This window comes from Dermacentor albipictus, chromosome 4, assembly GCF_038994185.2.
Source record: "Dermacentor albipictus isolate Rhodes 1998 colony chromosome 4, USDA_Dalb.pri_finalv2, whole genome shotgun sequence".
Lineage (NCBI taxonomy): Eukaryota > Metazoa > Arthropoda > Arachnida > Ixodida > Ixodidae > Dermacentor > Dermacentor albipictus.
The window spans coordinates 65,552,691-65,577,104 of record NC_091824.1 but is presented as its reverse complement, the minus strand read 5'-3'; the positions used below and the strand labels follow the sequence as shown (position 1 = coordinate 65,577,104).

General features: G+C 46.0%; 1 protein-coding gene across 1 annotated transcript in view; it reads left to right on the top strand.

Moving 5' to 3' along the window:
• LOC135897604 (neprilysin-1-like) overlaps window positions 1-24,047 on the top strand; it is a 74,586-nt gene extending 50,539 nt beyond the window's left edge. The window contains exons 12-13 of the mRNA XM_065426284.1: window positions 267-410; window positions 17,624-24,047. Of these exons, the coding sequence (XP_065282356.1) occupies window positions 267-410; window positions 17,624-17,971 (492 nt within the window). The 3' untranslated portion in view covers window positions 17,972-24,047. The remainder of the gene's footprint in view (window positions 1-266; window positions 411-17,623) is intronic.
• The last annotated feature ends 367 nt before the right edge of the window (window positions 24,048-24,414 follow it).

Below are 24,414 nucleotides of genomic sequence, written 5' to 3'. Positions count from 1 at the left end.
TGATATGTTCATGTTTGCCTGTGAGCGCGTGACACCGCACTTGTTAGTTTCGTTAACAAGCGAATGTTTACAAGTTTCCGCGGTCGATAAAACTACTAACCTTACAAAGTATAGGTGCCTACTAATTTGCAATCGCAATCAGTGCTTAAACTTTTGGGCGAAACTGCGATTTTTTTAATGAGCTCTCGCGTGTCTACTTGTGAGAACTCAAGAAGCCATAATGGTAATGTGTATACAAATGAGTGCTCTAACGATGATATGCGCAGATCGTTGGTCACGAGGTCATGCACGGCTACGACGTGAATGGCATACGCCTGGACCCCATTAGCGGAACTGTTCACACCACCGACTCCTCGTCGATGTTTCAGTACGCAAAGCGAGTGTACTGCCTGCGTCAGTCTTACATAAAGGTAAGTCCTGCTGCGGTCACTCTCCGTGGTTGTAGCGCACCTCAATACGGAATTGGCAAATTTATATATTTATCATTGAACACTTGACATAAATTCGGGGGGGGGGGGCATTACGTAACGGGGAAACTACACTTACGTCAACACATAACGAGTGTTAACGAAAAACTGGAAACATAAACGTTACAAAAGCTTTATTCGCACAGCGAAATAACACGCAAGATCAAAAGAGTCGACACAAAAAAGTGTAAAACCAAAACTAAAAGCATGAGAAAGTACTCATGGGTACATAATAGTAAATATTACACGAAAATCATTCCGCTAGACGGCAGGCGCACAAACACGACAATAACCATAACAATCGTTCAATTACTGCAATGTAGTGGCAGAGTGCAAAACCAAAGAAGGCAGAAAAAGAAAACAGGGGTACATAAAAATTAAAATCTGCCATTTGCGCTAGCCTACAGGTTTACAGATAATGAATGTCGTGTGAACTCACTCATAATTTTATTGGAGAAATAAACTTATAAACGTAGCATACGCAAGGACCGAGTACTACCATATCAATGAAGGTGACTGATGGAGATATGGAAAGGCATAGGAAAAAATACAGGCACGAAACGACTGGACGGTTGCGAGGGCAAAATATTCTTTGACCAGTCGACTGCGAAATGTGCCGCGGTTGTATTGGGGAGCGACGTTATTTGAGAGTATATTACAGAGATTGGTAGCACTAGGCAGAGCTTAAAAAAAAGCTAGAAGCATCTGTAGAGCCACAATCACTTCATTTGTAAAAAGTGGTCGTCATTATTCGACAGCTCTCCCAAATTACATATCCGTTATAAAGATAGGCCGGTGCCTGATCTTACGGACATTATCTTCAGTAACGCCCGGCTCCAACTGTTACCTGAAAAAGCACAATCAATAGAGAGCGAACATGGACGGGTTGATGATTTGTAGACACTTGCTAGGGCGCACTACGAATAGGACAGAGAAAGAAGATTCTGTGCTGATTAACGGTAAATGCGATAGAAATTAGTTAATATTACGCCGCTCCTCTTTAAGGTTTCATGATTTAAACCGCGTTCACCACACATCCAAGTGTTGTTCAGGAGCTCGCTCGAGACACGTCCTGCCTCTTCGAGGACCGAAGTGCAACTTATGGTGGTCCGGAGCCGACCACTGTCCATTGCAGTACATCATCATCATCATCATCATCATCATCATCATCATCATCATCATCATCATCATTTTCTTTGTCCACAACCAGGAGGAAGACCGTTCCCAGCGATCTCCAGTTACCTTTCTCTTACTCTAGCTGATTCCAACTTGCGCTGCAAATTTCTTAATTGTATCACCTCACCAAAATGTCTGCCGAGCTCGACTGCGCTTCCCTTCGCTTCGCACACATTCTGTAACCCTAATGGTCAACCGGCCATCTACCCTACACATTGCATGGCCTTCCCAGCTCCATTTTTTTCTCTTAATGTCAGCTAGAATATCGGCTATCCCCGTTTGCTCTGATCCACAGCGCCCTCTTCGTGTCTCTTAACGTTACGCCTAATATTTATCGTCCCATCGCTCTTTGCTTGGTCCTTAACTTGTCTTCGTAATAACTGACACCATTGTTGCGCAAAGTGACGAAGGAAAATGTACTTAGGCGAGAAAAACCTTCGTCTCCTCGTCGCATTGCGCAACAGTGTTAATTACGTCGAACGAACTAGCCCACTGAGGAACTTTCCTTGTTCTCGACCTTCTTTGTTAACCTCCAAGTTTCTGCCCCATATGTTGTCACCGGTAGAATGTAGTGATTGTACATTTCTCTTTTCAACAACAGTGGTAAGTTTGCAGTCAGTATTTGGTAATGGCTGCACTATGCACTCCTACCATTTTTCATTCTTCTGTACATTTCCCTCGCATGATCAGAGTTCCCTGTGAGCAAATAACTCAACGAACTCCTCTACATACCACAGGGGCTGAGTGGCGATCATGAATTATTGCTTCCTTGCTATGGTATTGAGCATAACCTTTGTCTTCTGCATGTTAATCTTCAAATCCACTTTTGCACTTTCTCTGTTAAGGTCCATAATCATTTGTTGCAACTGATCTCCAGTGTTTATATTTACCAGGTTTTACCAGGAACACTTTCAAAAATGTTTTAAGGTTGCCTGTGGCAGATAGCGTCATTCTTTGCATGAGCTGGACTACTCGAAGAGACGGACACTACTTGCATAAGGAATAAAATATATAATCCAATAATTAACAAAATTTGCAAATAATGTGTAATTACATTATGGCACAAATTGCAATTTACAACTTCTAGCCGAGGAGTTCATGAGGTGGGTAGCCTTTGAAAGAATTCGCGCCATGACACCAGTTTAGATATATATTTCCCTAAGTTTGCGGAGAAATGCATTGGCGTTCCAGTTATTTTTGTGTTTCAATGCGTCAGGCGACGTTTCGTTAAGAAAGTGAGTGGAACGGCAGTGCATTTTTACCGTAAGTTTGATGGTGCATATATTGTAAATGGTGTCATCCACATAATTCTTTTCAGTGGATATATCTTCACTTCACATCACTTCACTTTATTTCCTTAAAGACCCTCATGTGAGGGTATTACATAAGGGGTGGGACACATATAGGTTAACAACAGTAAACAGAAAAATGTTGAACGAGTTATACAAAAAAAATGATTATTGTGATGCAAGCGCACGCGTAATTTGGGTAAGGAACATAGATGGGCATGTGATGGCAGCAAGTTCTTGGGGAAGGTCGTTCCAGTCGCAAGCAGTCCGGGGGAAGAATGACGAAGCAAAAGTTTTTGTGTGTGCTCGTGGTCGAGACAGCTGCTGCTGATGTCCGGTGCGAAGAGAGAAACGTGGCGGGGGAGGGCAGATGTAGGGTTCCTGTGATAGCTCGGAATAAAAGAATTTATGAAATAAGCTCAAACTAGAAATGTGGCGACGAAGTGCAAGAGTAGGTAGGTTGGACTGCGATTTCAGAGATGATATGCTGATATCAAAAGAGTACGAGGAATGAATTAATCTAGTTGCCCTGTTTTGAACTGATTCAAGTGAATCTTGCAGTCTCACCTGCTAGAATTTGTTAATTACAATATGTGCTGAAGGTTGTAGGGGTTGAGGGACGGACTTCGGGATGAAAATCCAAACTTGGGAGGATTTATTCTACATTATTTACAAGGAGGTGAGCGACAAGTACCAGACGTACAGTCATTACGGGCCGGCAGCAACTCGGACGCTGCGGCCCGCGGCAAGAAGTTCGAGAGAGGTGAATCAGGGAATCAGGGACTGCCCCAGAATGCTCAGGTCTCTCTGAAAGGCTTCTTATAAACCCTTCGAGCACTGTAAGTCACGTCATGTTTGACCAATGGGAGAGTCCGCTCCGATGACGCCACTTTCAGCCAATGGTAGGCACCCGTGTCGCGGTCTCACACCTGGCGGCTCTCTGCGGTCTTGCCTCGCAGACTGGCAATGCACTTCTAACGAGGAGAAGGGGAGGGCTGCTCATGCTCCATTGTCCGAGGCCCACCTGCTAATCCCGGCGGCGCACGAACTTGTTGGCACGTGAACTTGTTGCCTTAAACTTGTTTGCTCGGCCGCTCCTCTGGAATGTGCTTTCCTGCTTCGGCATTCCTCAATTAGCTGTGCTGCGACTCGAAGTGGTTTGGGGAACTCGAAGTAATCGCAGGAAACAGCTCCATATCTAACGGCTCGTCCTCGCCCCGGTTGTTCTGAATGGCCGGTGAACTCAATTCGCTGGCCATGAGGAACGCTGAAAGAAGCTGCAGGGTACTGGGGTCGAGCCTCGTTTGACAACCCTCGGGATCCTGGGCCCTGGAGAACATACGTCAAACAAACCAAACAACACAGCGCTGCACCACGCGTAAGCGCAGGCTCTTCACCCCTGACTCGCCAGGCTATTACTGAGTCAAAATCAACCCTGATCTTTTAGTTCCCCAATTTTGACAAAGCAGTTCCAACCACCCTTCCAAACAGCTATCCATTTCTCCTCGATTGCCGACAAGACCAGACTACTATTGTTGTTGCAAAACAAAAGGGTCGTTGACGATGCAAACAACAAATGAAAACAGCCGAACATAACTTAAGTGGCCTAACCACACGAACAGCATGTTTCCAATCTATCGCAGTGGCGTACTTATCGCACGTAATGGAGCCACTGAACAATCTGGTCAACCTCACAAGTACGTAATCACAAGCGCACTGGCCTTGTGGTCACTAAACAAAACGCGTACTTGCGTTGTAGGCAAACTTTTCATTTTCGCTTACTCACGTTTCTTCCCCGAAAGTCCTACAGGACACGTGACATAAACGAACAATTAAACTTGCGGGACTTACACACTCCGCAGAACTCTTAAAATAATGCGTCTTTTAATAACTCGATCCACGCGTACTTATAATAGAAGTCAGAATACGGCTGCCCTCAACACACGAGCAACCCAGTCCTAAAGTCTGCTTCCTTCCGTCCACACAGGACACGCGCTAATGGAACTAAGAACGCTTCTCCGTGCAAATCATGCACTCATTGAAAATCTACGCGCTTAACCTTACAAAATTCAACACTTAAAAAGAAAGAAGGTTAAATAAAACACACGCGCGTTACGATAGGCCTCTCAACAATAACCTTGACCCTCAGGTTACTCACACACACAAAAAAGCCTATCTACTTATTAATGAGCACCTCGCGAGACTACAGGTTTACCTAAAACGCATCTTTCAAATCTCGAGCTTCTTGAACGAAAACACAAACAAAGCTCATACGTTTACATATTGAAAGAAATCCTAGTCTCAAATCGCGAAAAACATTCCGATGCTCAAAAATAAAAAACAAGACTTCATTTCTACGGAAGCGCTCCTGGCCTTCCTTTCCAAACGCTTATGTCTTACTCATACTCTGAGCCGTCCCCGAGCTGGTCGCGGCTTGAAAACTACTCTGGCTGCCGAGGAAACACAAAAGGGCTGATTCACTATCAGCTCCCCCAAGACGTTACGGTCTCCTGCCAATTTGCGTCCTGGCGCCCCGCTTTCAACACGAACTCGATTGACCGCGTCGCTACTCCCCACCTGGTCTCGTCCTACCACCTTGCGTTTCTTCGAACTGCACGCTGAGCTGTGAAAAGAACTACGGAACGACGAGGAGTTTAACAGCCTCGTGCCCTTTGTCCGCGTCCGTGCAGAACATGCTTCGCGGTCTCCTTTTGACCGGTGGCTCGAACGTTTTCGATGCGTCAACATCGTCCTAGACGACCGCACCTTCTTCCTCGCACCCTGCCCATTTGGGGTTCTTGCCATCTTTGGCGGCGCTACATTGATTACCGTCTTCCGGTCTTTACTGCGCTTCTTTTTACGGCGCTTTCTCTTTGCACTCGCTTTCCTGTCGCCTTCTCGTGTCTCGTGCTGGCCGGTACACATTTCGTCGGCCCGGATCGGTCTCTTACCCGCACAGTCTGAGTGAATCTCGCTTAAATCAACACTCTCTCTGCCTCGACTGGCGGACAGCTCAACCGACTCTGGCACAATGCAGCAGGCTTTACTCGAGTAGGACAACTCGCACTCTTGCGAACTGCCCTCTACTACATTGCCCAGCTCACGCTGTGCATCGGCACACAGCCCGTCGGTATCGATCGCTGTCTCACGCGCACAGTCCGAATGATTCCTAATTAAATCATCCATCTCTAGGCTACCTAGACTGGCGGAGAGCCGCACCGATCCCTGAACAATGCAGTTCTCTCGTGAGCTACGGAGCTCGCCATCCCGAGAACTATTCTCAACTGCACCGTCCAGCTGGCACTTCTCTTCTGCACGCAGATCTGACTCGACCTGGGTGCTCGCTTCTGTCGGGTCAGAAGTACCCTTTTCTTCGCTAGCAACCTCGCTAACATTACCAGCGACGCACACACTCAGTAACTGTGCCAATTTGTTCGCAGCTGGCCTAGCTGTCTCCACAGTCATCTGTTGGCACAGCACCTCGTCGCTCTCACTACGGCCTTTAACGGCCTCTGTTGCCACTAAGGCATCGTTAGCAGCTAGCCTTTTCCCTTCACTTATGAATCGGCAGCCAATCTCACAGGCACTACTCTTTTCGTCGGCTTTTGGCGAAAATCTGCTAGACACTTCCTCATTCTTTCGCTCTGTATTACCTACAGAATTCTCAGACAGCCGTTGTCTCTGTGCCAATAACTGATCACAATACTGTATCTCTTTGATCAGTGCTGCCTTCTCTCTCTCATACTTTTGCTCCCGCTCGTGCTTACGTTCCCGATACTCACGTTTGCGTTCATTCTCACGTTCGTGACGCTCATACCTAAGAGTAAGTTCTTGAAGCTCCTGCTTCCGTTCATTCTCACGTTCTTCACGCTTATGCTTACTCCTAAGTTCACGACGCTCCCGCAAACGTACACGACGCTCCCGCTCACGTGGTTCCTGTATCACCTCCCAAGCAAGCTCAATGCTTTTCTCATCATTGCCACTATCATTAATCGCCTTTATGATAGCTGGCGTTTCCATCCGTTCGTCCGCCTCAACTCCCAAATCGTCGCACACCAACAACAAGTCTAACCTCGTCAACCTTCTAAGATCAATGGCAGCTGCCCCGACAGTGGTTAAAACTGTTTTCCTTAATTAATTTGTGCAAACACACAATGCATCAAACTCCCGATTCCCAGAACTATCAAAATGAACACACAACATTTGAGTCTGGCGAATCAAAAGGAAAAAAACCACGCGCTCACTTACGGTTGCAGCACCCGGCCATCCGGTTCATTTGTCCGCTGTTCCCGGTTCCTCCGGACTCCCTGGGTCGAAGGCTCGCTCCTTCTTCGCTGCTCCCAGTTTCTTCGGACCTCTTTCGACGAAGGCTCTCTCTTCTTCGCTCTTCCCGGTTCCTTACGATCTCTCTCGACGAAGGTTGATTCGTAGCGCTGCCACCAGCTGATGTATTCGGAGGCGATCCTACCGCTGCCAACCAGATGTAGGGGTTGGAGGACGGACGTCGGGATGAAAACCCAAACTTGGGAGGATTTATTCTACATTATTTACAAGGAGGTGAGCGACAAGTACCAGACGTACAGTCATTACGGGCCGGCAGCAACTCGGACGCTGCGGCCCGCGGCAAGAAGTTCGAGAGAGGTGAATCAGGGAATCAGGGACTGCCCCAGAATGCTCAGGTCTCTCTGGAAGGCTTCTTATAAACCCTTCGAGCACTGTAAGTCACGTCATGTTTGACCAATGGGAGAGTCCGCTCCGATGACGCCACTTTCAGCCAATGGTAGGCGCCCGTGTCGCGGTCTCACACCTGGCGGCTCTCTGCGGTCTTGCCTCGCAGACTGGCAATGCACTTCTAATGAGGAGAAGGGGAGGGCTGCTCATGCTCCATTGTCCGAGGCCCACCTGCTAATCCCGGCGGCGCACGAACTTGTTGGCACGTGAACTTGTTGCCTTAAACTTGTTTGCTCGGCCGCTCCTCTGGAATGTGCTTTCCTGCTTCGGCATTCCTCAATTAGCTGTGCTGCGACTCGAAGTGGTTTGGGGAACTCGAAGTAATCGCAGGAAACAGCTCCATATCTAACAAGGTACATAAATTTAAAAAATAATTATAATTGTTTTGTTAATTATTGGAGTATTCAATTTAAATTATGGTGCAAGTAATGTCCCTCCCTTCGAATGGGCTAGCCCACGGTGTAGAATCGTGCTATCTACCCAGGGCAATTAAAAAAAATTGAGCATCGGACGGGTAAAGCGAAGACGTGGGTTCGTATCCTACTTGCGGCCAGGTTTTTTTTTCATCCGCTTTCATTGAATCATTTTACCATTTCTTTACTTCAATTAAATACTAAAATAATTTCCCCGATGCTGTCTCTAAAGCGTCATTACCTATTGTGTGTGTCTATTTTTTTATCTGAATATACTGCAGGCCCTTCCCGGCCCGTGCAGGAGTGGTACAGAAATGCAATGATAAAAAATCGTGGTGAAAAGTCAATACACTGAATGCGGTTAATAAAAGAGTCGATGTTATTGCAGCACACAATATCGTTAATTAACTTGTTCCACTGAGAAATGGCCGGCGGAAAAAGGGAATTTTTGTGAACATTACCACGACTTGGGGGAAAGTAGATTGTTTTGGAATGATTTAGTCTGGTTGAGCGTTTTAGAGGATCTTGCAGGTATTGAGAACGCGTTATCTGGAAATGACTATGGTATAATTGATAGATGAATTTTAGTCGCGGAATTGTTCATCTTTGCGAGAGGGATATTAGGTTTGCCCTTGCTGGCAGACCTGAGATACTGGACTGCCTTTTGTAATCCGAATATACAAGCCTAATTGCTAATTTTTGTATGCGTTCTATTTTATTTATAAGGCGTTTTTGATGAGGGCTCCAGATTAGATCAGCGTATTCTAGGCATGGTCTTATTAGTGTTTTGTACGCATTTAGTTTGAGGTGTGGTGGTGCTGCGCGCAGTTTCCTTTTTAAAGAGGATAGATGCCTACGGCTTTTTGACACATGGTCGAGATATGAGGCTCCCAGTTAAGGTTACGCGTGAGTTTAATGCCTAGGTATTTTACCGGGTCGCTTTCGTTGTTTATTGGCCTTCCGATCGAATATGTAAAGTTAATCGGGAGTTTCTTATTTGTGAAAGACATGGAATGTGTTTTTGTGTTCAGTTTCATGCCCCAAGTGTTGCACCAACAGTAAGTTGTCTGCAGTGAATTGTGAAGCTCTATCTGGTCGTCTGAGTTGTGTTCGACTGTGTACACGACACAGTCATCAGCAATCAGGCGCATCTGAATTGAGTTTTTCATAGAAAACTGGATGTGGCTAATGTACATCAAGAACAAAAGTGGCGCCAGAACGGATCCTTGAGGTGCTCCGGAGTAGACATCGAGTGGTTGTGAAAGATGATTATCGATTGCAACGCTCTGTTTACTATTGGTTAAAAAAACTGTTCATCCAGGATATTATTTTATTACTAATACCAAAAGCTGATAATATTGTGAGTACATCCTGGTGCGGAACTACGTCGAACGCTTTAGAAAAGTCTAAAAAAACTGCATATAGTTGGCCATCATTATTAAGTACGTTAGCTATGTCATGAGTTAACTCAGCTAGTTGGGTTATAGTTGACGGGCTTGGTCTAAAACCGTGCTGTTGTTTACATAGAAGTTCGTTTGTTTCTAGGTGAGTTATTATTACCTTAAATATTACGTGTCCCATTATTTTGCTGCATGAGCTTATTAATGACACTGGGAAGTAGTTATTTAAATCTAATTTCGAGCCCGATTTATGTATTGGAATTATTGCAGCCTTGCGCCAATCATCCGGTAACACTAGCGTTTGAAGAGAAAGAGTGAATATTTTAAATAGATACTTTGATGTCCAGCTTGCGTATCGACTTAAGAATGAGTTAGAGATCTGATCGGGGCCGGTAAATTTTTTAAGATCAAACTTATGCAATAGAGACTCTTCACTTGCAGTTATTTCTTCCATTGGTATTTTGACATCGTAAGGTGTTAAAGCTGCATTTGTAGCATGTTTCGTAAGAACTGTCTGAAAGAAGTTATTCATTTCATTAGCAATGTGTTCAGGATCCCGAATAACATGATCCAAGATATTGATTTGCGGTATTTTTTCTTCGTTCATCTGACAAATATCGCCAGAATTTGTGAGGGTCATGCGCCATAAACGAAGGTAATGAAGTGTCAAAGAAACGGGCTTTTGCTTCCGATATTTTTTGTTTTAATGCACCGATAAGATCGTCTAACGTGCACTGGGTTCCCTTTTTCCGCCGTCGTTTTATTTTCTTTTCAGTTGGATTATTTGACGTGTTATCCACGGGTATTCTCGGTTAATGCATTTCTTTTTATTTCGTATGAAGATGTCTTCGCAATACTTAGCAATATTTCTGAAACGCGTCCAGAGTTCTTGTACATTTGTTAGTTCACCGAATGTATGAAACTGGCGTTCTAGGAAACCTAGTACAGCAGAATCATTGGCGCGTGTATAATTCTTAAAGTATGTAAGTTGTGGTTTTTTGTATTTTCGCGTGGTTGTACTAGGACAGGTTAGAATAAGCGCTTTGTGGTCTGAAATGACATTCTCGATGGACACGGAAGATCCTTCTAATGTACTACTTTTTTTTTCTGATTAATAAGGATATTTCAAGTTTTCAAGTTTATTCATCAATGATGTCAGATTTACAAGAATTGTATGCAAAATGAGCACTACACAGGGAGTCCCAAAGTTACAAACTGTCAGGGGGACTCCCATACATGAAAAAATAAAAAAGACAATACAGATCAAACATTGGTTACGGTGGCATTACAGACTAAATAAGAAACAGCGCGAAAAAAGAAGAACTCAAAACTGTTTAGTAAGGCAAAAAATTGCAAAGAAGACTTCTGTAGTGAACAAGCAATGCAAATGTAAAATACAATAAAAAATGAGTAATAAACGTGTAGTACAATAGCTAAGTCAATTATGATTACAATCACAAAGGCAGTGGTTAGGATGAAGAGAGTTGCTGCATAAAGTATTTCTTAACCTGATTCTTGAATATGTGCTCTGTGGGGGATGATTTTATGGTATGTGGAATAGAATTCCATAGTTTTATTCCCGCAAATGTGGTAGTGAACTTACCATAGTTTGTGCGCACTTTAGGCAAAAGACGATTATCGAGTTCAGAGAACCTAGTAGTGTTAGTATTTACAAAAGTTTCAGTAACAAAGCCATCTATGTGTGCAATATTACGAAATAACTTATAGATCACGATTGTTAACTTTAACTGAAAGAGCTGATGAAGAAGATGAATGTTTAAACTGAAATAAAGTGGCGTTGCATTCGATAGGAAATGGCTGAAAGTCATGAGGCGAATCGCCTGATTCTGCATGCGTTGAAGTTGGCTGAGGTGAGCGAGGTATGTGTTTCCCCAGGCTGATATGCAGTAAGATAAATGGCTGTGAATGTGTGCATGATAAAGGGAATGGATAATGTGTGGCTGAAAGTACGAGCGGGTTTTGATTATGGCGCGTATTCCAAACGATATCTTTCGGACAAGTGACTGCGCATGAAGATTGAATTTCAGATGCCTGTCTAAAACTACGCCAAGAAACTTAGTGCTAACAGATATTGGTATTAAGTTGTTTTCAAGACGCACCGATATAGAGTTCGAAATTAGTGTCGGGGAGGAATGAAAAACCATAAAAACCGTTTTTAGAGGATTGATGCACAACATGTTCTTTTGACACCAGGAAGTTATGTTATGCAGATCAACGTTAACATTTTGCTGTAGCTCGTCGACATCGTTAGCGCAAGTAATAATAGTGGTGTCGTCTGCATATATTATACAGTCTGTAGTGGTTAGAACATTAGGTAGGTCGTTGATAAATAGCAGAAACAGCAGCGGGCCAAGGATCGAGCCCTGAGGAACGCCTTGATATATGTTCTTAGCAGATGAGAGTTTGCCGTCAATCTGAACAACTTGAGTACGATTAGTTAGGTAGCTAGAAATAAGCTGAAGTGCTGGGCCAGTTATGCCGTAAGATTCAAGTTTATGTATTAGAATTTTGTGATTAATGGTGTCAAAGGCTTTTGTTAAATCTATGAATACACTTCCAACCAGCAGGCCTTGGTCGATTGCCTTCTTGACTTTGTCGGCAAAGGTTAGAAGCGCAAGCTCAGTTGAGCAACCCTGCCGAAAGCCATACTGTTTAGGTGATAGTAGATTAAATTTTGCTAGGTAGGATGATAAACGTGTATGAACTAGTCGTTCAATGATTTTACTGAAAAATGAAAGAATACAAATAGGCCTGTAGTTATTCAGAAGTTCACGATTGCCTTTTTTGTGAACAGGTGTTATTTTACCAACTTTCAGAGAACTGGGAAATATGCCTGCTTTAAACATTTTGTTAACAATATCGGCTATGATAGGAGACAGTTCATTAGAAACTAACTTGATACGTGATGGGTGAACAGAGTCTAGGCCAGGTCCAGTAGACCTAAGCGAAGATATAACATGAAGAACTTCCTTTGCATTCGTAGGTCGCAAGTAAAAAGAATGAAGATGACGAGGCAATGTCGGTAATGGGGGATCTGTTTGAGAATCGCAAGTACTGCTAAAATACTCGCTGAAGGCATTCGCGATATCAGCTGGGTGGCAGTATGTATGTGTCTCAGTTTTTATTTTTGTTACATGCGCACGGCATTTATTATTTAAGAATTCGTTAATGACCTATTCGTTATAATGACTTATAAGAATTAAGTCAAGTGAAGATGATGATGTTGAAGTTACGGGTCTTATCAGTTGCCATATGGTTCAGTGAAAACGTAAACGCCACGTCTAGCAGTCATTCTGAACTTGCGACATCGCGGCCGTCATGTGAACGGTTGTTCCAGTCTATACCGGGATGGTCAAAATCTCGAGCAATAATAAGTTTTTATGTATAATTAGTATGTTTTGAACGGTAATCATGAATCTGATCTATGAAGTCAGGTGCTGCATTTGGGGGCCGATAAACGCCCCCTGCAGTTATGTTTTTGTTACAATACGTTGTTTTGCACCAAAACATTCATGGTCGGGAATGCCATCAAGTTCCAAGGAATTTATATTATTTTTGATTGCTGTCGCGACACCGCCGCCTCTTGGTCCTGTGTCTTTATGGAACAGTTTGTATAAAGGAGGAATAACTTCAGAATCGCGTACACACGGGTTAAGCCACGTTTCTGTTATTACTGAAATGTGAGGTTGATAAGACAGGATTAGGTTCTCTAATTGATCAAATACTTCGAGCATTTAGGGAAAGGATTCGTAGAGTTTTGGTACTGGGCTGTCGTTTTGAAACTTTCTTTTTTTAGAGGATTTCAGCGAAGCCGAAGTGGAAAGGGACTGTTTTGAAAGAATTGCTTTCTGCGGTAATTCACTCATAATATTCTTCGCTTGGTCCCAAGTATACACTTTTTCATAGATTCTCAGTTTGTCGATTGTTAGCCTAACTTTTGCTCCGTTTGCCCTTTCACTTACCGCTGAATGCCACAAATGCGTGCACATTTCCCTCATTCTTTTAGAAAAACCTTCGGAAACAGTTAATGGTGTGCCTTTCAGTTTGTAGCAGCACGATCAGATTTTGTTTCTTTCGGCGTAATCAAACAATCTAAGGATGATCGGGTGGTCTCGGTTACTTGTGCGGGTGCCTATCCTGTGAATTCTTTCAAGGGTTTTCACTTCAATACCTAGCGTTTCCATGTATATAGTTGTATAGTAAAAAAAGCAACAAACAATGGCACCAAGGACAGCGTAAGGGAAATGATCTGCAGTTCCTAATTGACTTACAGAAATGATAAGTAAGAATCAAAGTCGGTGAAACTACAACTGGCCGCAGGTGGGATGCGAACCCACGTCTCCGCATTACGCATACAATAGTGTTACCAATTCAGCTACCGCGGCGCCGTTTTCTCTTTCCCCTTACCGGGTATTTATCTTTATCGATTAGAACTAACCCTGGGAGCGTTAGTCAGCGCCACAACTCACGACCTTGGCGGAAGATGTCGAATATCCTTTCTGTCGCAGGCATCACGACTACGTGAACTTTTTTTTCGGCAAAGGCGACTGGTCAATAAACCCACTCATGCTAATTCAGATGGGTTTGGGTGCCAGCTAATTGGCACTGATCCGTGTGTTTTTTCGCGCTGTTTAAAATGAATTGTCAAACATGCTACATGAAGGCATAAAAGCTGCCGGATTCGAGACCCTCACTGTTTAATCAAGGAGAATAAAGGAAGCGAAGAGGCCCGATATTTATTAGTATTATCATAAGAAGCCAACAAACAATGACACCATGGACAGCATAGGTGAAGTTATCTGCAGTTCTTAATTGAAATAGATGAATGAGAATTAAATGAAAATGAAAGTGGATGATAAGAAAACGCACGTTTTTGTCCCATCTGCGGCTTGCTTTCTTTTCATCCACTTTCAATTACGTTTATTATTTCACAGTAACAGTGTGATAATGCCAAACTTTAATGATATACTTTGAGAGAGCCATTGGCTTGCGTGCTCCTGAGGAGTGTTTTGTAATAATAAAGGAGACATATATTTTCATTCTGAGTAGTCCTTAACTTGCACACAAATGTTAAGTATGGGTTTCTTTCTTTAACGTGAACGGTTGAATTCTGTTGAACAAAGAACTTGCTGTTAGGCGTGTAGCTGGCGCAAGAAGGGTGCCTTGCATGATGTTTAAAGCGCCTGAAGTGCATTCGGATCGCGGGGTTGACTTTGCGGTATTTTACAACAAGTAAGTGCACTAATGAGATCTGGCACGTGTATATCAGCCTTGAAATTTGGACAATAAGAAGCAAAACCCCCGTCCTTCGAACAAGGCAACAGTTAGGCATCAGTGGGCATTCCTCCTTTTATTTCAATGTCATGACTTGAAAACAAAATAGCTGCACATAACTATGCTTGCAAGATGAAAAAATGCTGCATTCTTCGAGAACATTTGTAAGCGGAAGTACTTGAATAATATGCGATCTTGGAGCTTTCGAAGTAATTAAATGCGCTGAACCCTTCTGCCCATGGATAGCGGTGACGTAACGTTTCAGTGCATTTAGCGCAGCCGATTATGGGGGTAATAAGTGATATCTGTGTGTTACTCTGCGGCTACGCAGGCCCAATGTCAACTGCCTTATACCACGGTAAGGAGAGGTGCTCGTCTTCAGCACACGTTTCATGCGCGGAGCGTCGAAGATCTCTCCGGAAAGCGGCTTTCATTTTACTTAAAAAGAGGACGCTTGCAGGAACACAGCTTTAATTCAGATTTCTATCAGATACAGCTGATTAGATTCTTCATATGAAAGAGTATAAAGAAAATTAACCGGCGATTACGCTACTCCCTAATGCGACTTTTGAGCGCAGCTGTTTAGGTGTTTTGAATTCACAATCTATTGTGGTAAGCAATTTGATTCTGATCGACAGGGTCTTCTCGACGGTGGCGCTGGGGCACTTCCTTTAGCAGCTGCGGCAGACGAAGCACTTCTGTCGGTTGCATCGCACAATGTTGAAAAAGAACTGGCTGGTTTTGCATTAGGATATATTGTCCCGTGGTAGTGACAGAGAAGAATGACACAGTGTCGAAACTGCGAGTTGCAAATTGGGCTCTTTATTGGGCAAACTTGTGGATAGCCAAACAAGTAGCGCTCAAGCTCAACTACAGCGGCGACCGGAGCCGGCGACCTTCGAGAATCTTACCTGCGGGTCCAGCTCGTCGACATTTATACATTACTTGTCAAAGGTTCCAGTATAACCTCTGGTGCCCACGTGGCTTCCAGAAAGTACTACACAATGCGCGTAGCGCATATAGTCAGATCACAAAAGGCTTTGGTGAAAACAGCCGGCGGATAGATCTATCGATAACATTCGAGAAACTTCTGATACACGCAGACATGTCGTGCGTCGAGGGATAACGTTTAACACTTGTTAGCCAGTCAAAAGCTGTGACCGAAGAAAGACGAAGGCGTGAACAGACCACATGTGGTACTTTGGCACCGTCTCCTACATAGCGATCATCGCGGAACACGTATTGCGCAGCACTACGCTTTTCTTCTCTCACCTTACGTTATATATGCCTCCTCCTCCGCTTTCCGCCACATGGTGCTGCTGCACCCGCCACCTGCCAGTTCCTCCTCGCGCTCTTTTCGCTATCGCCGCTTTTCATTCGCCGCTGCGCTCTGCGTTGCTCTTTCATCTTTTGCTTGTGTCCTCGTTCGCTGGGCTACGCCGACGCCGGCGCTCGCCGCAGGTACGGGCGCCTAAGAGCTGCGCTCTCAAAGTTGTCAAGCTAGGCAGCTCCTTTAATTAATGAGCCCAATGTATATGCCAATCGCCGTGACACACCACCATAACCTCGCCAGGGTATAGCCGTCGACGCTCGCACGCTTGTCGCTAAGGTAGATGGCAGCGCGGCGTTGGGGGGGAACGGCAGCGGGCCGCCTGCTACTCGTAGACGAAGAAAGGAGTTCCGAACCTAAAAAAGAAAGGCCTAGAAAAAAACCCCGCTATAAACGCTGCATCTGTGAACGAGAGGTCTGCGCTATGCACAACATCTGGCTCGCTTTGTCATCTGCTATACTGCGGTAGTCGTTGCGCGGCCTTATGTTGGCGTTTTGTGGTGCCTTCCCTATAAGTTCTGCGCTCAGCCACGTGAACCAGAACGCCGCTGTGTTTTTCTCCCACGTGAAAACCTTTTGCAGCACGACGTCACGACAGGTCGATCATCTGCGAAGGGAAACCGAAACTGGATTGTATAGAAAATATATTGTAAGTAACTTAAGGCACTTCAAGGCAATCCGGCATTTTTATGGGTTTTCGAAATGCTTGCGCTTCACCGAACGTAAAACATTTGGCGATTTCAACCGAAAAGCGAAGAACTGAAAGCCTTAGCAAGGTTTGGCGTTGTGCTGAAGCTCCTCGGTGGTGTCCTAACAATACACGAGGGCGACCAATTGGTGCGGCGCAACAAGTGAGGCAACTGCTGCTGCGTGGCAGGGACAGCACTCTGGTGCATACCAGGCGTTCAAGAACCGTGGCGGGATAAGGAGCACCTCCAACAGTTTTTCAGGTGTCACAGATCGATTGCTACAGGAGACGAGGCTGAAGGAAAACCGTTGGCGAATGTAGCTCGACGTTGGGCGTCGGGTCGGCTAAGACAATTGTGCTCGCACAGCTACGGGAAGGACGGTAGTGTTTGTGTTCGGAATGCTTGAGCCAGTAGCGGAAGAGTTAATTGCACTCTACTGCAGAACTGCACTGGCTGCGCAGAGCACGGCGGTGAGTTACTTTCTTCGTCATTTTATTTCTTTTTTGCAACCGCTCGCACTGCGCGTCTATCGCTCTACTGTAGACCTTCTAACCCTCCACTCGCGTCCTCGCATATGCGGACGATATACCGTGACAGCACGACGGCGCTGACGGCGGCGGCGCGAACATGTCCCGAGCGTCCGTGTAATGGCTGTCGTAATTAAATGGAGCGTATAAAACGTCACATAGGTACTGGTTTGAAAGTGGCGCAGTGTGGTTTGCTAAAATCCAGGAACGTGATCTGCCTGTGGGCATCTCGTCTGTAGGTAAGCTATTGGTTTGAAAGGGCGCTTGGGAACCGGCACTGTTATTATCCTTGGACGTCTATCGCAGGCGGAGCAAGAGCGGGCCGCGGTCACTATCGACGACGACACCGACTCGGAGGGCTTCGCGGACTTCACTGGCCTCCAACTGGCGTACGCGGCGTACAATCGCCTTACCCCTCAAGAGCGCCTGGCCGTGGTCCCCGACGTGGGGCTCAGCGCCGAACAGACTTTTTTCGTTGCGCACTGCCTCAAGTGGTGCGACCTGGTAACCAAGAGGATGCGCAACAGTCGATACTGGGCCGGCCGCTCGCGCTGCATCGTGCCGTTGCGAAACACGCCCGAGTTTGCGACCGCATTCTCCTGCTCCCCGGGGGCGCCCATGAACCCGCCATCGAAATGCTCCTTCTGGGAGTAGCCGCACGCGCACACGCTGCAAGCACTGCGGCGCACATGGATTTGTTTAAACTGAAACCTCAGCGTGGGTAGGGTGTAGCGGGTACGACGAAACGTTGGAGGGGCATAGGAAATTTCGTGTAACGCTTTTGTATATAATAAGACATGAAACTGTAGTACAGAGCTAACGGGATGGCTTTTTGCGTACATATTAATAGAAGAATACATGGCACACCTTGTGGTCTTCCTAAGTTGACTACGTTTGTTTTGTTCGCAAAGAAAAGAGCATTACGCTTTTCGATACGTTTGCGGAGGACGAAGATATTCCTACCGAGACATCACGTATACCGTTGGCATGTCTCCCGATCGCCTCATTACGTGTTCCTGTCGGCCAATTATATCAAATAAGTTAGCTTGCTTTGTAACTCAAATGGATTCTTTTTCGAGTGGGTTGTATTTTCTGTTCCTTAGTTCTTTAGGAGGATACAGGCGAACGCAAATGAAGTGACATGTTTCCTGTGTCTGAGTTGCTACAGTGTTGGCCCCGTCAGCGAAGATATTAGGCAGCAGTATCGCTCTCAAGCTCTAAATCCATCTGATAAGCACACATTTGCACAGATTAACACGACAATAATAAAGTCGAACTCATCCTGGTGTTGTTTCATGAAGCATTGCTCACAGACAGACTCGATGAAGAAACTGTTGTGTTATCATTGCCGCTAAAGCGATAGCGGTGGCGCGATTATCGCGACAGCTTGCTATATTAACTCAGTCGTGTGGCCACCGAGCTGCATTCCACAACGAACCGTCATGGAATAAACCACGTTCGGTTTTGCTTGCGCCTTCTTCCTTCGTCTGCTGTTTCACTCCGCGAAAATACAACATTGGCGACGAGGGTTGACCAATTCTGCGGCAAGCTGACATGGCTATGGAAGGTCCAGCAGCGGCGTGTGCAGTGGCGCAAATCGTGGGTCGACTGGGACACATCGAGCCCTTTGACGAGCCAGCAAGCGAGTGGCCGTCGTACGAGGAACGCTTGTCGTCGTTTCTTCAGGGCAACCGTATCCCCGAGGATGACAAGGTACACGCTTTTTTGAGTCTCACAGGCCCAAAGACGTACAGTCTTCTCAAGTCGCTGACTGCACCGAAATTTTCGTCAGTTGAAGGTTTCGAGTTTTTAAAGAGACTTCTTGGTGACGATTTGTCACCGAAGCTGTCGGTAATTGGCGAATGCGCAAAATTTCACAGAAGAGCGCAACTTCAGACTGAATCAATTTCAGAATATGTTGCGCTGTTGCGAAAATTGGCACAGACATGCGAATTTGAATCCGCCCTCGATCAGTCATTGCGGGACCGTTTTGTCTGCGGTCTGTGCCGAGAAGATATACAGCGCCTGTTATTCACGATGGATAACAAGCTAACCTTCCAGAAAGACGTAGAACGAGCGCTAGCCATGGAAGCGGTGAAAAATAGCGTGGCAGAAGCGCACGCTTCGGAATCAAGCCTATCAGGCGGTCACAAAGTCGGTGCGGTTGGGGAAACTGATATGACGCACGGAAATTGCTACCGCTGCGGGTCTGCGAAGCATGCAAGCAGACTGTACCCCCTCGTTGCGGCCATCTGTTTCAAATGTGATAAGAAAGGTCACATTCAAAGAGTGTGCCAAGCTAACAAGCAGAGAACGGCGAAGGGAGCGAGTCGAAACGCGATGAAGGTGTTTGGTCCCGTTCAAGCTTCTGTAAGCGTGAAGGGAATTCTTTCGCCTAGTCGGGAGCCGATAAAAATTTCAATGCACGTACAAGACGTACCCTTGGAAAGGAAGCTGGATATGGGGCTACTGTGACCGTAATGTCTTTGGATCAGTTTCGTCAAATGTTTCCATCAATCAAGGTCATACCAACGACGCTGAAGCTGCAGACGTTTTATGGAGCCATCATCCAGCCTGTCGGAGTTGCTCACGTTGCCGTGCAGTACGGAGAGCAGAGGGCTCGGCTGCCTTTTTACATCACGGTAGGTCGACAATGGTTGAAAGCTATCCGACTCGACTGGAGCCGTATTTTGAAGCTCAACGTTATTCCCAGGTGGCACGATTTCGCCTGTTCCAGACTGCGCGCTCTTCTAGACAGGTACCAGAGTTTGTTTCCGGATGAACTGGGGACAATTACCGAAGAAAGAGCGACATTGTCCCTGAAAGATGGTAGCATGCCAAAATTTGTGAAGCCAAGAAGTGTGCCTTTTGCATTGCAACCGGCAGTCGAGGCTGAGCTTAAGTTGGAAGACATGGGAGTCATTTCACCTGTCGTGTCAAGCGACTGATCGGCGCCGGTTGTGCCAGTATTAAAGAAGGACGGTGGCATAAGACTATGCGGCTATTATGAGACCACCCTAAACCCTTCTCTTGAAACTGATCAGTATCCACTTCCGAGAATCGACGAGTTGTTCACAGCGCTCGTAGGGGGCCAGGAATTTTCTAAAGCTGACCTAAATCGAGCCTATCAGCAGGTAGTAATGTCGGAGTCATCAAGAAAGTACTTGCCACTAAATACTCATAAACGATTTTTTTCCGTAAACACGTGGCCGCTCGGGGTTTCTTCGGCACCTTCCATTTTACAAAGAATTATGGACACATTCTTGAAAGACCTGAGAGGCTCCAGCTGCTATTTGGATGACGTTCTCATCACCAACTAGACGTCACACGAGCATTTTGCAAACCTCGAAGTGGTTCTGAAGCGGTTGACTGAGCGTGGGGTTCGAGTAGTGAAAGAAAAGTTCATTTTTCCAAACGGAATTGCAGTATGTGGGTCATTATCAGTGCAGCACGTGTCGGCACAACGCCAGACAAGATAGAAGCGCTGATGAAAGCGTCCGCACCCACAGGCAAGCAACAACTACAATCGTTTCTGGACATTGTAAATTACTACGGGAAGTTTGTTCCTCGATTGTATACTCTGGCGAGATCACTTGACAAACTGTTGCTTCTCGACTAGCCATGGCTCTGGGATGAATCGTGTCAAGGGGCTTTCGAGGAAATCAGAATTCGTTGGCGTCATCCTCGATCCTGGCGCATTACGAAAAAGATAAACCTATGCAAGTGGCATGTGACGCTTCCCACTACAGTGTGGGAGCAGTACATTCTCATGTAACGGGAGATGGAAGCTCTCGGCGTATGTTTTATGGGTCGTGTGCATTAACTGACGCCGAAAAAGTACAGACAGCTAGAAAAACAAGCGCTGGACACTATCTTTGCTGTCAAAAAGTTTCATTTCTACATCTATGAAAGATGATTCACGTTGCTTACGGATCACAAGCCATTAGAAACAATTCTGGGGCAATAAACAGGCATTCAACCAATTGCAACAGCACGCTTACAGCGATGGGCTGTCACGTTGTCCGCTTACGAGTACTCGCTCGTGTACAAAAAGTCCAGTGACAACGCAGAAGCAGATTTTTTTTCAAGAAGCCCGTTCCAGGGTACTGAAGACGGCAAGTCCAAAGGTGAAGAATCGTTTTATGCTTTGCGTCTGGACTCTGCCTGTGTCCCCCAAACAGATTGCACTTGCTACAGCACGTGATCCGGTGCTCAGTAAAGTGCTCCAGCTTACAAGCATAGGCTGGCCATTGCACTTTTTTTTAATGCCAGGGTAAATGCCTCAGCGCCATTGCAATTGCGAGATTCGAGCTTAAACCATTTTTCGACAGACATTTGCAGATCAGCGTGCATCAAGGGTGTGCAGCCAGTCCAGCGGCTGGGCGAACAATGAGTCTATTGCGGTTGCGCAAGTTACATATATAGAGAAGCCAACGTGTCGTAACAGACCGTGGATTACTGGTGCGCCGCGACGACTGGTTAAACTCTCACGCAACATTTCATAACTTCGTTGCAGAGCCTCGGTCCAAACCCAGGCAATGTCCTTGCGCAGCAATGTTCTCAGTGGTGCAGTCACGACGGACATGTTAGGAATGAAACATTGCACATAATTCTTCATGCCTAGAAAGACTTGGAGTTCCGTACTATTCTTTGGATCTTTCATTTCCAGTATGTCTTTCACTCGACCAGGGTCCAGCCGGAGGCTCTCTGTGCGAAGGATGTGTCCTAGGTAGCGGACTTCGGGTTGCAGAAAGGTGCATTTCTTGAGGTTAACTTTGAGGTTGTTTTCGAGACGGCGTGCTAACAAAAGTGGGAGGTGGTGGTCATGCTCCTCTTTCGTGCGGCCCCAAAGTAGTATGTCTTCCATTACCACGTCTACGCACGATAAGCCTTCCAGCAAGCGATGCATAGCTGCTTGGAAGATTTCTAGAGCTGATGCAATTCCGAAGGGCATTCGACGAAACCGATATCGCCCATACGTCGTGCTCATTGTACATAGTTTAGAGCTTGATTCAGAGAGTTCAATTTGCCAAAATATGACGCCGCGTCGAGTGTTGAGAAGTACTTAGCACCGGACAGCTGCGAGGCTGCGTCTTCTAGAGTTGGCATTGAGTAATGTTCGCGCAACAGCACTTTATTAGGCCCTGTAGGGTCCAGGCAAGTTCTAACTTTGTCCTTCTTAACAACTGTAACAATATGGCTAGATCACTCCGTAGACTCGGTTCCCTTTGTTATGACGCCTTGCGCTTCCATACGCTGTAGCTCAGCCGTGACATTGTCCTGAAGAGCTACAGGAGCTCATCTTGCTGGAACGACAACGCCCACCGAGTCTGGCTTGAGCTTCATGTCGTATTCGAAGTCTTTTAACTGCCCGAGTCCCTCAAAGACGTCTCTAAAAGGCTGCGCTGGCGGGTACAGTTCATGCTGTGTATGTTTTGCATATGATATATGAAGCCGAGACCTTCAGCTGCTGCACCACTCAAAGTGGCAGGGACATCTTATTCGACAATAAAAAACGTTCGTACCCTGGTTCTGTCATTTTCTGAAAGTATCAAATGGACTTGCGCATGCGCGGCTGTGGTGTGGCCAAAAAAGGCTGTGAGCTTGACATTGCAGGCTTGATAAGGCTTTTCTGGCAGCTTTGCAACGTCGCTTCTTGAACTGACACAATTGGCCTTTGTCTAGCTTGCACATGATGGGATGGCCCTCAATGTAAATCGTTGCGCTCCAGTGATCGGTGGTTATCGCATCGACAGTCAAAGTTTGCAAAAAAAAAAATCGTCGTCTTCGGCTCGTAACTCCTGCTTTGGTTGGTTGGCACTGCGCGAAAGCTTGGACGACTTGCATGCTCAAGCGAAATGGTTCAGCTTTCTGCACTTCTCGCATGTTTTTTCCTTTTGCTGGGTACGTGTCCTTGCGGTGCATTTGATCCCCACATTTGTAGCAAACGGTTTTTCTTGTTGCTACCGCGTTTACTATGGTGCCTTCGCTGGCGCCCGTAGCTTCACTTATCTCACGAAAGTGCTCTTTGCCATGTTCTTGCGCGTGGCAAATGTCGACCGTCTTTTGGTGCGTCGGGTTTTCCGCGATCAGTCTTTGCTGTAGACTCTTATCCTGAGTGCTCAAACTGATTCTGCTACGCAACATGCGGTCTTCAAGGCCCCCAAATTTACAACTCTTCGCTAGCACACGCAGTTCTGTTAGCCACTCGTTAAACGTCTCGCCTTCTTTTTGGTTCGTTGAACCAAAAAGAAATTCTTGAAATCAGGCCTGTAATGCTCCTCAATTTTTTTAATCAGAACTTCAACCTCATTTCTGTCTTCCGCTTCCTCGTACTTGAAGGTACTGTACGACTTCATAGCCTCTTCGCCTATGGTAACTAGCAACCTGCCTGCTTGAACGTCTTTTGGCTGCTTGTTCAATCGCGTAGCAATGAAAAGCAGCAGAAACTCACTTTTCCAAGTTTTACAGGCAATCCAAGAGTCGTGCGATGCATCCATAGGCTTCGGGGGTGTAGTAGCGCGGACGCCATCGACATATCGGCTGGGTTCCGCTGCGACCATGTAGCCAGGCCAGCAGTTAGGCCACCAACGAGTTTATTGTGGTTGCGGAAGTTACATATAGAGAAGCCAACGTGACGTAACAGATCACGGGATTACTGATGCGCCGTGACGACTGCAGATTCAGCCGTGCTACAGGGGGCCTCATGTATGTCCTGAGGGTTGTTATTCCATCCCTTCTTAGGGAATCCGTGCTCGACTAACTGCACCTAGGTCATCCCGGCATTGTGCGAAGAAAGGAGCTGGATCCCAGTTCCATGTGGTGGCCGCCAATTGGTACAGACAAAGAGACAAAGGTACGAAGTCACCAAGCCTGCAAGGAACAACGGAATGATCCATTTAAGGCTCCTCTGCATCCCTGGGCATGGCCGACCGCACCATGGAGGTGAATTCACTTGAACTTTGCGGGACCTTTCCGAGGAACTACGTTTTTAGTGGTAGTAGATGCTCACACGAAGTGGCCGGAAGTGTTCTTTATGCGAAGCAGAACGTCCGAGCGTACTGTTGCCTGCTTGCGCTAACTCTTCTGCAGATTCT